Source organism: Rattus norvegicus, chromosome 1 (assembly GCF_036323735.1).
Source record: "Rattus norvegicus strain BN/NHsdMcwi chromosome 1, GRCr8, whole genome shotgun sequence".
Classification (NCBI taxonomy): domain Eukaryota; kingdom Metazoa; phylum Chordata; class Mammalia; order Rodentia; family Muridae; genus Rattus; species Rattus norvegicus.
In genome coordinates, this window is record NC_086019.1 from 250,017,994 (window position 1) to 250,033,472 (window position 15,479).

General features: G+C 40.0%; 1 protein-coding gene across 1 annotated transcript in view; it reads right to left on the reverse strand.

Annotated features, from left to right (window-relative positions):
• Positions 1–15,479, reverse strand: part of Tm9sf3 (transmembrane 9 superfamily member 3) — a 52,790-nt gene that overhangs the window by 36,536 nt on the left and 775 nt on the right. Inside the window, exon 2 of the mRNA NM_001427812.1 lies at positions 6,306–6,501. Coding sequence (NP_001414741.1) covers positions 6,306–6,501 — 196 coding nt within the window. The remainder of the gene's footprint in view (positions 1–6,305; positions 6,502–15,479) is intronic.

A 15,479-nucleotide genomic window follows, 5' to 3' on the forward strand; every position in this document is an offset into this window, starting at 1 on the left:
AGGATAAAAGCAAAGCTGTAACCTAGCAAATGTCCACGCACATTTCTCCAGAGATCACCATACTAAGTAGATCTAGAACCAAACCACCAGTGTGTGCACAATGACAACCCAGAAGATGACCCCTAGCACAGCACACACTGTGTTCTCTGAGAACGTACCACAGCACCTCACTGACACTTGGTCTTTTGATGGAATTACTAACATGGAAAAGCACACTCTTACCTCAAACTCCACAGCGCACAGCAAAGCTATCGTGAAATCAGCATGTACGTGCACAGAGACACAGAAAGTCCTGAGTTCTGGTTTGAGTTCCACTACTCACTACCCAACAGAAGCAAGTGGTTTAACCTGTCTGTGACCCTCACACAGTTCCTTAACTGGCTCCTTCCCAGGATTGTCTTAAGGCAGGCATGTGAATGCATTCACACTGTTCTTAAATACTTTTGCCCGTACACTCTTGAGAGTCTCATGAGTTACTTCCCCGGCCGCAACCCACCCCCGCCCCACCCTGCAAATGTATAATCACATTAAGTGCACAATTTCAGAGTGCCCAAGGATAGACCCCTGAAGCCAGAGGTCTGGTTGAACCTAGTGCAGTCTGGAATGCAAATACATACTCAATAACTGCCAAACATATTCTCAAACCATGGACTGGAAATACTGGTGTGTGCAGTTAATTTTAAAAACTACAAAGTACAGATGAACTAAGCAACCTGACTGGCAACTCGTGGCTTAGGGAACCACCCTGAAACCCTAGCTACTTGGAAGCTAATACAAAAGGATTGCAAGCTCAGAGTCAGCCAGGACTACAGAGGAACCCTTGCTAGGCCATGCAACTTAGCAAGACTGTGTCTCAAAATATCAAAATAAAAAGTCAAAAAAGGGAGTGGGGCTGGAGATGAAGTTCAGTGGGAAAACATTTGCTTAACATCCATGAGGTCCCTTCCTCAGCTCAATCCCTAATATTAAAAAATGAAAGGGAGGGGAGAAGGAAAAACAAACTGCCTTAAAATGTTTATAGCCTTTAAATATGTGTATGTTTAAACCTTCAATTCAGTAATTCTACTTCAAAGAACTTAGGCTTGTAAACGATTTATAGATACGTTACAATATCTTACAGAAGAACTGCTAAATGCTTTGTTATTTCTAAAAAGAAAAAAAAAGAGAAGGGGGAACAAATCACCTTGTAACTAGCATGGGGAAAATTACATATCCTATTACAGAGTACTATTTAGCTACATTTAAAGAGTAACAAGAATAAACTCACAAAAAGTTATAAGGAAAAAATATAAAAATTACATATAATTTTAGTTAGAAATGCTCAAATTACTGGCATGTAAGCATTACATAAGGGTTGAGCTTTTAAAAACTTAATATAGGTAACATGAATTCAATTTTTACTTTCTGTGACAGGATCTCACCATGGACCCCAAGTTGACTGAGAATTCCCAATCCTTCCACGTCAGCCTCACAAGTGTTACAATTACAGGATTGTACAAACATGCTCAGTTTAATTTTATGTATTTTTAAACAATTTGGATAAATAGAAATTTCAATTTTATATTCCTCTGTAGAACCTAAATTTTATGTATTGAAACTGTATTACTGCAAAAAAAAAAAAATCAGAAGAAAATGAAACCTTTTCTTTTGGGGGGTGATGTCAATCTGAAAAATAAAAATTTTAATGATACAAAAAGAAGCTATTATCAAATCTACAGTTAGCATAAGGTACTTAAAAAAAACAAACAAATGAGGAGCTGACAAGTTTCAGGTTCTAATTGTTTGGTCTGGTTAAAGCACTAATTGAAACTAACAGGAAGAAAAATCTAGCAGCAAGCTCCTGTTTAAACACAGGTAGTTTATTTTCTTCTCTGTCCTAAAACCCCTCAAATGTCAGTAGAAAAAGATGTGAGTCCATCAAACCAAAAACAGTGGCTATGGCAAACACCATGACCAAGGCAACAAGAACAAAGGGACTGTTTGGGCTTACAGTTACAGTACCAGAGGGAGAAGAGTCCACCATAGCAAGCAAGCATGGTGGCTGGAGCAGAGCCCGAGGGCTCATATTTTAAACCACAAAGGGGGTGGGGGTGGCTGTGGGGAGTAAACTGAGATGGCTTTGAAATCTCAGAGCCTGCCCCAAGGGACACGCTTCCTCCAGCAAAAACCCACCCACACACTGTCACCAACTGTTGGCCCAGGATTCACACGTGTGATCTATTGGGACACTATCATTCAAACCATCACAAATAAAAAGAGCTAAACAGACTTTTGGCAAAGGAAAAACAGAGAATGTGACTGGTGACACATAACACAGGGGGAAAGAGAGCAAGAAAACTGCCTGGGGAAATGGGACTGACGTCAGCCTGTCTAAGACACATACCCAAGCCTTGGAACATAAAGGAGAGAGAAGGGCTAAACACAGAGCATAATTACACGTGGATATTTACACGGAGTGGACTGAGAATGTAAGAGACCGAAGGACCACAGATTTGAGGTGAATCCGAAAACTCAGAAAAAAAATGAAGGGCTGGGGATTTTGGTTCTTAGGATGAAGATGAGGACGACAATGACAAGATGATAAAAACAACCACAGAGAAGAAGAAACAAGAAAGAAAGAATATGAAGTTGGACTCTCTCACATTCTCTCCCCTACCTACCAAAGAGCTGGATGAACACCCTCAACTTGTCTCCCACTGCAGGAGACCAGAGGTACACTTTCCTCTGGAGAATTTCTGGAAGCTCCACAAGTAGAACACTGGAAACAGTGGGAGCTAGGGAGTGAGTAGTGTGGGACTGCCTTCAATAAAACTCCTCCAGCTGAAAGAGAGGGAGAGCCTGCTAGTCCAAGTTCTTTCCCCATCCTTTGGCAGAGAGCTATTCCACTCAGGCAGATATCAGACTGGAAATGTTGCCTTTGGGAACGAGAGCAGCCAAGATGGAGAATCACTTAACTTTAGGTGCATAAGGACCTAAACAACATTGGCATTTCTCCATATCTGCAGAATTCTAAATGTACCAATTCACTTAGGGTAAGAGGAACTACAAAATGCCATCTGTGTATTAGGTTAGGATATTCAAAGAAGAAATAATTTAAAAAACAAGAATATAGTAAGTGAAAAGGAATATCCCTAGAAGTCATCATTTGTCAGCTATTAATGCCCTCTATTATACTACAGGATTCTCAAATAACCGGGAAAGACGCAGGGCAGCAACTTCCCCTGTTAGGAACACTACCCCAGCTGGGCCTGGTGGCTCACATCTGTGATCTCAGCACTCAAAAGACTGTGGCAGAGAATCCGTAAGTTCTAAGCTGACCTCAACAAAGCCACCAAGGGATATACACCAAATTCTAGGCTTAAGCTAGCCTGGTCAGCATGGTCATATCTTTTACAAACACATGCCCACACGTGCGCACGCACGCGCACACACACAGAGTCAACAACAAAACATTAGAATAACAATCTCAGATCATCTAATAATCAAAAGGAACCAACTGTCATAAAAGTGAGTAGGACACACTGTACAATTTATTAAGAGCGCTCCCAGTCTTAGCAGCTAGGGTATGTAAGAATGTACTAACCTAATGAAGCCAGCAGGAAGAGTGCAGAATTTAACATTTCAGAAGTACTAATATATAAACACGTAGAATTATATATATTACATATATATAAATTAGTAGGCACAACTATTCACAAAAACTATATACCAAGTAATTTTAAAAGTACATTATCTCATTCAAACCTAGCAATGATTCTATACATGGGGAATGTATACTATTCCCCATGCTTCCCAGACAAGAGCTACAAAAGATTGAATGTTCTTTCTATAACCACACAGAAGGCAGTAGGTAGACCACGGCTCAATCTAAAACCTAAGTTTTTCTGCTCAGTAACAGCAATGTTCTAAGAGATAGTATCCATGATTAGAAAGTAATAAAATCACGCCTGGTTCAAGGACGCCTAATATATACCTGTCCTTGTATATTTAATGTATTTTCTCTAAATGGTCTCAATTAGCATTTTTGTCTAGCACCAGCATGTAAGAAAATGAGAAGGCTGTGCAGACAATCTGAAGTGAGAGGCATCCGACACAACCCAGATCTAAAATAGTCTTCAGACCAAGAATATGATTAGTTCCTTAAAATAATCTCTCTAGTGACCTTCACATTACAAAATGGTACTATTAGCCTGATAGACTCTGCTAAGTTTAAATAAATTAATAATAATGTTTCTGTATATACGTATGCAAGCATGTTTGTGCATGTGCACATGTGTGTGTTTTAAATTTTTTACTGCATATGAACACACCTTCAGAAGAGTCAAAGTCAACTGCTTGAGATGAAAACACTAAAAACAAATCTTAGTTAGATACAATGCCAAATGTCCACAATCCCAGCACACAGGAGGCAAAGAGAGTGAGAAACTGAAGGACAGCCTCGGATACATAGCAAATTTGAGGACAGCCTGAGCTTCACAAGTCTCTACTTTAAAACACCTCAAAATGACAGACAGATAGATAGACAGACAGACAGACAGACAGACAGACAGACAGACGATCAGTATTTCACATTGAGACAATGTTCTGCTTTCTATATCATTTAGTATTATGAAATACAATGAACAAATTGCCCACATCTGGGCCTCCAAAGGTATAGTCTACCCAAAATTTCATTACAAATGACAATGAGTAACAATCAGGAACAATTTTCAAAGCATGGATATTTTTATCTATGAACCAAAGAAGCCTACAGGAGCAGTACATGAGACCCAGTCTCCACTGGCTACTTCGTCCAGACTACCTAAGTTAGCAGCTGCTTTAGCAGCGTATCCAGCAGAAGGTGTACAGCTGGCTAGGCCCCAAGAGCTGCTACCTTTCGGGGAGTAACAATGGGCAATTCTTCCACCCCTCAAGTATTAGCTTAGTCTGTAAAAGAAGACAAATTTCACTTTCACGCCCGTGAAAACACCTCTGATGACTTATCCCCATCTCAGTCTCCAGGACTTTGCAGAAGGGAGGCTAAGACTGCTACATAAATGTTTCTTCAGACAAGTGAGGCATAAGAATTTCAGATCTGATGAAACAACTGCAACAACGCAGGGCTTTTTCAAAAATCAATCTCTCAATCCCCACCCCTCAATCTCAATCTCCCTCTCCCTCACCCTCTCCCTCTCCCCCCTCTCTCTCCCTCCCTCCCTTCCCTCCCCTCCCCTCCCCTCACTCCTCTCTATTAAATGAGACATGTCTACCAAATATAGAAAAGAAGAAGTTAAGTGGATAAATTCAGTACTGAGGTTCCCAAAGATCACGCATTCCCATTTAGTTACATCATATTTATGATTAAATATTTCAGTTACCTTATTAAATTAAAACATAAGCCTCAGGGTATGTTTCTAACACTCATAAAATTATAGGCCACACCACTATGGTTTAAACTTACAACTCAATTTTATAATTAAGTCCCAAGGGACATTATGGGGAAGGTATAAATATAAGCATCCATTTTCAAAACAGTAACAAAAGAAATCAATAAATAAGAGCATAATTTAACAAATCAAAGTAATACTATCTTTGTATCTCATGATGTAGTCTCCTCCCAATGCACTAAAAATATCAGAAGGCAGTTACTATCTATATTCCATATCCAGACATAATGAAGTCAAAATTGGAGCAAATGATTTTACTAAAATCCATGAAGTGAATGAAGTAGACTAAAAGCCAAGCTCCTGAGTACAAAGACTGTGTTCTAGTAAAAAAAAAACCCCAAAGCTTCTAGAGCAAAGATTCAGCAAAATTTCAACTTCCCAGAGATGCCTTAGCCATGGTTCTACAAATGCCTATGCAGGGAGTGCTCTGAGACCTCACAGAGGAAAGCACTAAGTAAAAACATACACATTCTCAATGACAGCTCCAACAAAGAGACTTCCCCTTCAACCTAACTGTGTGACTTAAATTTTAAATATTCTACAGGTGATAAGGATGAATCAGTAGAGTAATACCAAATACATTCTGAGTATATCATACAAGTTAAATTTGAGGTTTTACACAAATTTTTCAGTAATCACATATCCCTTTTGGAGTCCCACACCTCCAAAAATCACTTTATTATGAGCTCTCTGAGGGCCTTCCAAGGCCATATATGTATCTAATAAGTTTACTAAAAAAATACTTTTTAGAAAGAACTATGTTAGGGAAACATTCTATTAACAATTTACTTTGCTAAACATCCTATAATGTACATGACAATACCATACAGGAAAATTACCTGGCTCCAATGTCGGTAAGGGTTACTAATGCTGACTTACCTTTAAATTTAATATCCAGGCCACTAAATTCTAATTCAACTCCTTGAAGTGCTTCTCCCAAAGTTTCATGGTAATGACTGATACTTTTTTTTGACCCCACACAAAATGGAAGTGAAAAGTATTTATATGTTTCTTGGCGATTGTGGTAGGGACCAACAGTATTCATCCATAAAACAACTTCTTCTTTATCTTGATACTGTAACAAGAAAAATAAGACATGTAATTTTAAAATATCTATTTCAATTAAGTAAACTGTCTACATTCAAGTCCCTAAAAGGTAAAACAGTAGAAATTTTGTCTGACTACCAATACACACTTTCAAAATCAAAGGTCATGACCTTAAAATTTTATCCTGATTGTGGTCTCAGAACCTATTTTCCCCAAACCTTGTTTTACAAAAGATAATGTTTTTTAAAAAGTCAAGAGCTTGTGGAAGTAGGTTTATAACTATTAAGTAATGATAAGTCCCAAACCAATACACTTTGACAGGGAAACCTGGACAAGGAAGGAGGAACGAAAATCAACAGCTTCTTCACGTTAATCATTAGACTCCCTTCCCTGACGAACTCATATCAGCATAAAACAACGCAACCTTCCCTCTTAGCCTTTCTCACAGCTCTGGACTAGACAAGAGACAAATACCTAGAAAAAGAAAAGCGACATTGCAACCAACACAAGAAGGTTCAGAGCTACAGTCCAACTACCAATGACTCATCCTGCATCTGTTTCTTTAAACCACACCTCGAACCATCAGTGAATATTATTTGTAGCCATATACATAGGGCTAGGACAGCCAACTTCACCTTTTTGTGACCCCCCACAGTAGGACCTACCAAGGATTTTTAAAAAATCTCTATGTTTCAATTTCATAGTAATATTAACCAGACACCATCAGATTTATTTTTAAATTATGTGTATGTGTTTGTGTGTATCTGCCCTGGAGGCAAGAGGCATCAGATCTACCTGGAGCTGAAGGTACGGGGCATTGTGAGGTATATGGTGCTAGAACCAAACTCTGGTCCTCTACAGGAGCAGGGGGTGCTCGGGTGCTTTCAAGTCAACTAACAGCACAAAAGCTGATCCAATGGACAGTATTGATGAAAGGCCTAGCATGTGCCAACAACTGTGTTGATCACTGAGGATTCTGTTTTCCATAGAATGTGTTCCCTCCCCTACTGATCTCTTAAAGGGAATCATTTAACAAGAAGCTATGCAACTAGCAGCTATGTAATTTCTATCTCCACTTCTCCCATTGAAAACTGATCGATAAACACTTTCAACAAAAATCTAACGTATTCACAACCAAATTAACCATTCTCAAATCTGCTGTTCCAAATCGTTTCCTAATGATACTAGGGGACTCAAACCCAAGGCTCTGTTCTATCTTCCAGAGAACCTAGACCACTAGTTTATCTATTCTTACTCCAAAAATCTGCTTCTTCCTTTCTGTTCATATCAACAATCACCACCTCCCTAAAACATACTGCCTTGTTGTCCACTGAAGACATCAGATAATCAAGGAAATAAAAACTATCTTACTGGGGCTGGGGATTTAGCTCAGTGGTAGAGCGCTTACCTAGGAAGCACAAGGCCCTGGGTTCGGTCCCCAGCTCCGAAAAAAAGAACCAAAAAAAAAAAAAAAAAAAAAACTATCTTACTGTTCAGACACACAGACAGCATACAGCAAGCCCTAAGTTAGATATTAAGGATATATGGACAATAAAAAAATATCCTTCTTGCCTGTCACAGTGGCACATGGATGTGATACATTAGTCCCAGCATTTGGGAGGCAGAGAAAGGTACTTCTGACTTCCAGGCCAATCTGGTCTATGTCGTGTTCCAGATAGAGCTACATGGTCAGAGTCTGTCTCAAAAAATAAAGAATTCTTAATATTTAATAAAGAATAATTCTTCTTTCCTTTGAGTTCACAACCCATGTAGAACCATACATGTAAATGATTAACACGCGGAAAAAAGGTTAGGATTACAGTAACAAAGATCTAGTATAGCAACAATAAAGGAATAATTAATTCTGCTCTATCAAAGAAAGGTCAGGGTGAATAGTAATACAGAAAACTATAAGCTGCTTCAAGTACGTCCAGAAAACAACTACAGATAATCTCCATACATGACATAAATAATTAAGGGTCCGAGTATTAATGTCTCCATATACCTCCGTCCATAACTATCCTTGTACTTGGGGGTATGACTGACAAACCTGTACTAGGTCTCCCATCCAATCACAGAGCAAATCAAAGTACTCCTTTCTAGTTGCACATCCTCAAAATTCTCCAAACTGAGATCTCCAACAACCACTTCTCTCTGATCACAGTTCCAAGAATGAAAACTTATTCACCAAGTCAAACTGTTATAATGTACAAAGTATTTAATACCACTGGTAAACACCAGAGAAATAGTGACATGTCAAGTTCATGGGCAACTTAGTCAAAGTTTGTGCTACCTATAACAGCATTCACTCAGAGATAAAAGAAAGGAGAGATGGGAACACTGTATAGAAGTGCCCCTTAATGAGAACCTGGCCATGAATCCTGCTGAGTCTGTAGAAATGTTATATGTAACTCTAGAAAATACCTTTGAGATAAACCTCAATATACGTAATTCTTTAGAAATAAAAATCTGAACATAATTACTTCCATGTAAAAGTAAGACATCCATGTATTTTATGCACACCCAAACAGTTGAAGGTAACAATGTATATTAAACCCACATTCTGAAATGACGTTAGTTAGTTTGAACATGTGTGAAGCCTTAACAGGCTGGCAGAGTTTTGACTGAATGAGCCAAGAACTAGAACAAAAATGTACACATTCTGTAGTTAAAGATTCTCTCCAGGAAGAGGGCTGAAGTAGCGGTCAGAAACACAAAGCTGAAGGTGAACAGTAAGAACTATAACAACAATGTACAGGATTCTGCAATCTAAGACTCTGGGACAGGGCTCAAATAATAATGAGAAACACAGTCAGAGCTGCAGGTGAGGGCCAGGGCCTAAACAATGCCTCACTTCTTTAACAGGCTCCTTTTTTGCAGTCAAATACAATGAACTTAAAATGTTTACTACTTCATCCAGACTTTATTCACCCCTGAAAGTAAGGGCTCCCGAGCCAAGGTCACGAGCTCAGTCTCACTGAGTACACACGAAGCACAAGCTCAGGGAGTTGTGGCAGGAGGATTGTGAGTTCGAAGCTAATCTAGGCTACAGAGTCTCCATCTTTTTTTTTTTTTTTTTTTTTTTGGGTTCTTTTTTTCGGAGCTGGGGACCGAACCCAGGGCCTTGCGCTTCCTAGGTAAGCGCTCTACCACTGAGCTAAATCCCCAGCCCCCAGAGTCTCCATCTTAATAGCTCCATCTTAAGAAAAAAAAAGATGTTTAAAGCTATCTTGAAGCTCGAAGAATCAAAAGGAAGATTTCACAGGAGGTAGGGAAGCTTTTTCTCACCTGAAGCTGAAGACAAATGCCCTGAGCTCCCTGGGTCTGTGGAAGGATTTCCCTCCACTATTCCTTCCCTGAAAAACCTGTGGTAAAGACTACTTTAGTTCCCTCCCTAAGCAGCCCAAGAATTCCTAGCAAAATAAATAAGTAAATAAGTAAGTAAATATTAAAAAAAATTAAATTTGTTTAGAAAAACTGCCCTGGGCAAAGACACTGAGAAGTAGGGTGTTCTAATTTACCTGTAAAATATATCTGGGGAAGAGGACTGTCAAGGAAGCACAGAGGTCCCTGGCATGGCATTAATTCCACCCATCTGAATCGTCTGGGGGAAGCCGCCCCAAGAAAGGAGAACCCAGTTTCCTGTGTTCCTCACCTAGTTACTCCCCCGCCTTCAGAAGAATCTCCCTGGAACACTAGTCCTGCACTGTCCATTCCAGTCAAAACACCTCAGCACTCCCTTCCTTTCCAAATGTACTGCACCTTTTTTCTTCTTTCCCTGAATTCACAATGCCCTTCTTTTCTGCAATTAGTCAAATTCTACTTGCCCTTCAGAAATGCTGAGTGTTCCTTTCTTAACTCCTCAGGTAAAGCTCTACCTGACCATCCCTTGCATAGCCTGGCCTCATCAGCTTCTGTAATAGCACAACACTGGCTGCCCCTTTATAATTACATTCCAGGAGCTAGACACGGTCCTAATATCTTCATGTAAACATGGAATCTTCTCAAAGATGCTAGAAAGGCCGTATTATTTCATCCCTTTTACAGATTCAAAATAAGAACAAGAGAGATGTTAAGTAATTTGTCAGGCATGGTAGAACACACCTGTAAATCACAGCCTTTAGAAAGATGATGTGGAGGCAAGCTACGTCAGAGCCACCTCAGGCTCCATGTCAAGTTCTAGGTCATCCTTGGCTACCTAGCAAGACCTTGTTTCATTGATAGATAGATAGATAGATAGATAGATAGATACATACATACATACATACATACATACATACATAGTTTTCAAGTCTATGTAATTATTATTTTACAAACTAGGACTTTGCTTTTGTTGACTTCCAGATAGTTTTTAACCAAAAGGAAAAAATAAAAACATAGATGTACAAAGCAACGAGAGTGTACAGCACTCAATGCCAAACCTTTTCATTTGAGACTTTAATCTGCTCTAAAGGAAAAAACCTCAGATGGTATTTGTACTCTAAGCTCAGAAGTCAAGACCTTCTTCTCAAGCAGTCACAGTGATGGGTCCCACTCATTCTGTTTATGTTTGAGGTGAGGACAGCAAAACTTTACTCCCTGATAGACATCATAATTCCCCCCACGCCCTGGAAAGAACACTGAAAAAGTGTCGCTGACCTCTTTGTAAACCTGACTAAAGGGCTCAGAAATTATGCTGCTCACCAAGGATCAGAAGCTCAAAATGAGCTGCTACCTTTCGTTTTTACAGGACAGGAACATGTTGACTTTAGAATGCTTCTATCAGAGAAACCAAAACCCAGTTTTTCGAGTTCAGAAACCCGTTTCTGCGAGTTCAGAAACCCATTTCAATTATTTAAACTACACTTAAGAATTAATACAAACAAATTGGTTCTTCTAATTTTTGTTTTCAACAGTGTGTTGAAATAATGGTTCTTTCTTAAAATAGCTCTGTACCTCAACTCTCAGTTTATCATTAAGTACAGCCCAAAACTGGGCCAAGAATGGCATTTTGTACAAACTAAATCTGCACCAGCAAGCTCAAAACTCACTTGTAGGACATGCCTTATTCTTAGGATAAAACTTCAAGCAAGTTTCTGAACTTCCTATACTTTTAACAAAGACCAAGACAAAAGCTGCCATTTGTCAACCAAACAGATCCTTCTGTAGGGGATGGAGAGCTGGCCCAGTTAAAAGCACTTGTTGCTCTTGCAAAGGACTCAGGCTCAGTTTCCAGGACCTGTATGGCAGCCCGCAACCCTCCAGAACTCCTCTTCTAGGGGGAAATCTGATGCCCTCTTCTGGTCTCCGTGGGCACTGCATGCACATGGTTCCTTTACAGGCATACGTGCCAGACAAGTACTAAACAGAAAGTAAGTCAGTCTTAAAACCTTTTTCCAAATCATTCAGTACAATATAAAAAGTTTCTGACAGAGGCAAAGCAAGCCATGTTGGGCACACGTGGGGCCACCCCACATCAGAAGTTCTGAAATCACAACTGCAAAGACTGAAAAGAAATAGTTTTAGACAGGGAACCTAAAGAGCTATGCCTAAGACAATGACCACAGGTAGGAATGGGCTGGTTTTGTTCACTGTGCTTTAAGCAAGTTTCATGCTGCCAGCATTACAACTCTCTGTCCCTAGTAGTTACCTAATTACTTGAGTCGTTCAACAGACACTAGCTAAGTACTCTTAAGACTAAGCACAGCGCTACGGTATATGTGTAGCAGGTATGAGGGAGGTGGAGGAGCACGAATGACAAGATACAACCTTGTGATCATGTTGAGAAACAGAACCCACTGAGCTATCTTCCTCACCCTCTTTGCTTACTTTAAGCCTCCCTCCACCACCATAGGGCTCACTGTGTAGCCCTGGCTAGCTTGGAACTCACAAGAGATCCACCTGCCTCTGTCTGCCAGTGCTAGGATCAAAGGTGTGTTCTATGTCCGGCTTTAAAGAGACTTGTTTTATGACCCTTCGGTCATGTAGTAAGAGACTGTCTTTGATAAATGAAAATATTCATTAATTTTCATTCCAAACAGTATGTCCTACAGTCCAACCTTTAAAAACTAAAATTAGCAGGTTCTCCAGAAGTCAACAGCACATTTCCTTCTCATCATTTTTCTAAGAATATTGGAATAAATATTTGGATAAACAAGCACATAAAGAATACAGGGGGTGGGAGAAGGGTGTTAACAGATGGCCAGTTCAATGGATAAAGGTACCTGCTGCTAAGCCTGACACACTGAATCTCAGTCTCAGGTCTACATGGCAGAAGGAAAGAGCCATCTCCCACAAGTTGTCCTCTGGCCTCCACATGCCCATTGCAGCACTCACCTGCCCACAAACCACAGAATAAACAAATACATGTAAAACCAAAAATGTTTAAAGAACACTATATGAGTCTAATGGTAAGGCAAATTCTAGTCACACAGGTACAGGAAAAAGGGGATGTGGGGGCTATAGGGGACAACAGGACAGTCCTTCCTTCTTAGCTAATTTGGGGGACCCATTATAAAATTAACCAAGGATAATGATGCATGCCAATAGCCCCAGCTATTCAGAAAGCCAAGGCAGGAGAACCACTTGAGTCCAGCCAAGAATTCATGACCAGTTTAGCCAATACTGAGACTCCATCTTCCAAAAAGCAACAGTAAAATAGTTGGAGAGATGGCTCAGCAGGTATGAATGCTAGTTACTCTTCCTAAGGACTACACAGTTTGGTTCCCGGCGCCCACACTAGGTGGCTCACCAGTACCTGTAACTCCTGTTCCAGCAGGTCCAACACCCTCCTCCTTTGGCCTCCAAGAGCAAATGCACATATGTGCATAAATAATAGAATAAACTTTTACAAATAAAAATATTTTAAAAGTAGCAAGCAAGAAAAGGATAGGATCTTTAGTTCACAAATAATTCAACATGGTGGTTAAGTGGGCACTGAAACAAGGAAGTACAGTCTTGCATGAATGCTTAGGCCACCTGTCCACCGTGCCTGAGAGCTGGTACTATGCCTTAATGCTTGTACAGACATCTCAATAACACAATGTGGACCTAGACTCACCTAAACATTTCCTCATGAACTAAGTTCCAGCCAGTGTTTTATAGCCCTGTTCTAAGGAACACAAGCTGAGCTGTGTAAAGACACTAATGTGGGCCTAGGAAGATGCCTCCGTTGGTAAAGCTCCCCAACATCCATGTAAGAAACCAGGGGTACACACCCATATCCCAGCACTTGGGAGGAAGAGACAGGAGGACCCCTGGGCTTATTGGCTAGCCAGTCTAGCCTACTGAGTGAGCTTCAGGACCAGTGAGATGGCCTCTTATGAAAACGGTGGAGAGCAGCTGAGGACAAACTTACTATCAACCTCTGACCTCTATATGCACACTCACACACACCAAACCCATAAACAAAAACATGCACAAATTTTGTTTTTTCAAAAGACTTATTAACTAGAAGCTTTGAAGTCAAATTCCACCTGTGCTCATACTGGGTTCAACTTCACTCACAATTTGGCAGGGTTATTTATTTTGGGTGCCACATCTTCACACTGCATCCTTTGGGGATGTGAGTGTAGAGGCACGCATGGCTCTGCATAGCAGTCATGAAGCTGTGGATTATCTCCAGTGTCTGTGTGTCAGGGGGAGGGGGAGAGGGGAACATCCTTTTTATCAAATATTTTATGTGCATAAAAATTAAAGCATTCTAGATGTAGCCAGATGTGTACTTCAATCCCAGCACCCAGGAGGCAGAAGCAGGCAAATCTCTGAATTCCAGGCCAGCCTGGTCTAAAGAGCAAGTCCCAGGACAGCCAGGAATACACAGAGAAACCCTGTTTCAAAGAAAGAAACATCCATTCTGTGGCGGAATATGTACATACTACACTGAAGGGCCTGAGTTCTACCGCAGAAGTGAATGAACAGATGAAATAAACAGGACACTCCTATCGATAGAATTTCATTGAATTAAGTGTGAAGAGGTGGTTCAAGCAGTCAAGACCCCGCTTTGGTTCCTAGTATTCACACTGAATAGCTTACAACCATCTACCATGCTAGTTCAGGGGATCCGACACCCTCTTCTAGTCTCTAAGACACTCAGGACATACATGGTACACATCTATGCTGGCAAAACTTGTCACATAAGATAAAAATAAACTTTAAATTTTTCCTCATTGAAATTGCCACTTACAAATTTGTGAATTATGCTACAGTTTTTGGTCACAATTAATTATATTATACTATCTTCCCTCTTTGTAGCAATATAAAATACAAAATTTGAAAAAGTAGAATATAAATTTCTGTCTATATGGTCGAAATATAACTAACCACAAGTTCCAGATTTTACATGGAGACTGAAGTATTAAAAATTTGGCAAATACTAGTTAAACTACTGTACTTGCTGAAATTTAAAAGAAACCAAAATTATCTTAAAGTGAAAAATCACAAGTCTCAGAAAAACACGTTACTGAATTTAGTGTTTCTCTGAAAAAACTTGCATACACATGAAATTAGATTCTGGCAGTGACTGAAGGTACAACAGCCAAGCTTAGAGTTTTTTATTAGCTAATCCAGGCCATAGAACAAAGTTTTGTTCACTACAAACAAAATCTAAAGTCTGCCCCTTAAAGCAGAGTGCTCTCGTTTTGTCACCGATCAGCTACAACCAAACGATCTCCACATATTTCAATTTTTAGTAAATACACGACTACTCGGGCAAAAACCATAATAATAAAAAAAAAATCGTTCCCCAAGCAATTTTCTAGGTTTACCTGACTTTCCACACTTCACTTCCCCGCCTCTACCATTCTGAATTTAAAAAGAAAAAAGAAAAATCCACAGCGTTACTGCTCTAGGTGAAAGTCACTCCAAGAAGTCGTTAATAGGCAAGCTTTGATGTGAAGATACAATTAAACAAACGGCCAATCAACTTCAGGCCAAAAGCAAAAGTGAGTGGGGGTGTGGCCTTAGGGCTGAGTGACTCAAGGTCCCCCTGGGGTCAGAGCTGCCCCAGTTAGGGGGCCGACCACCCGG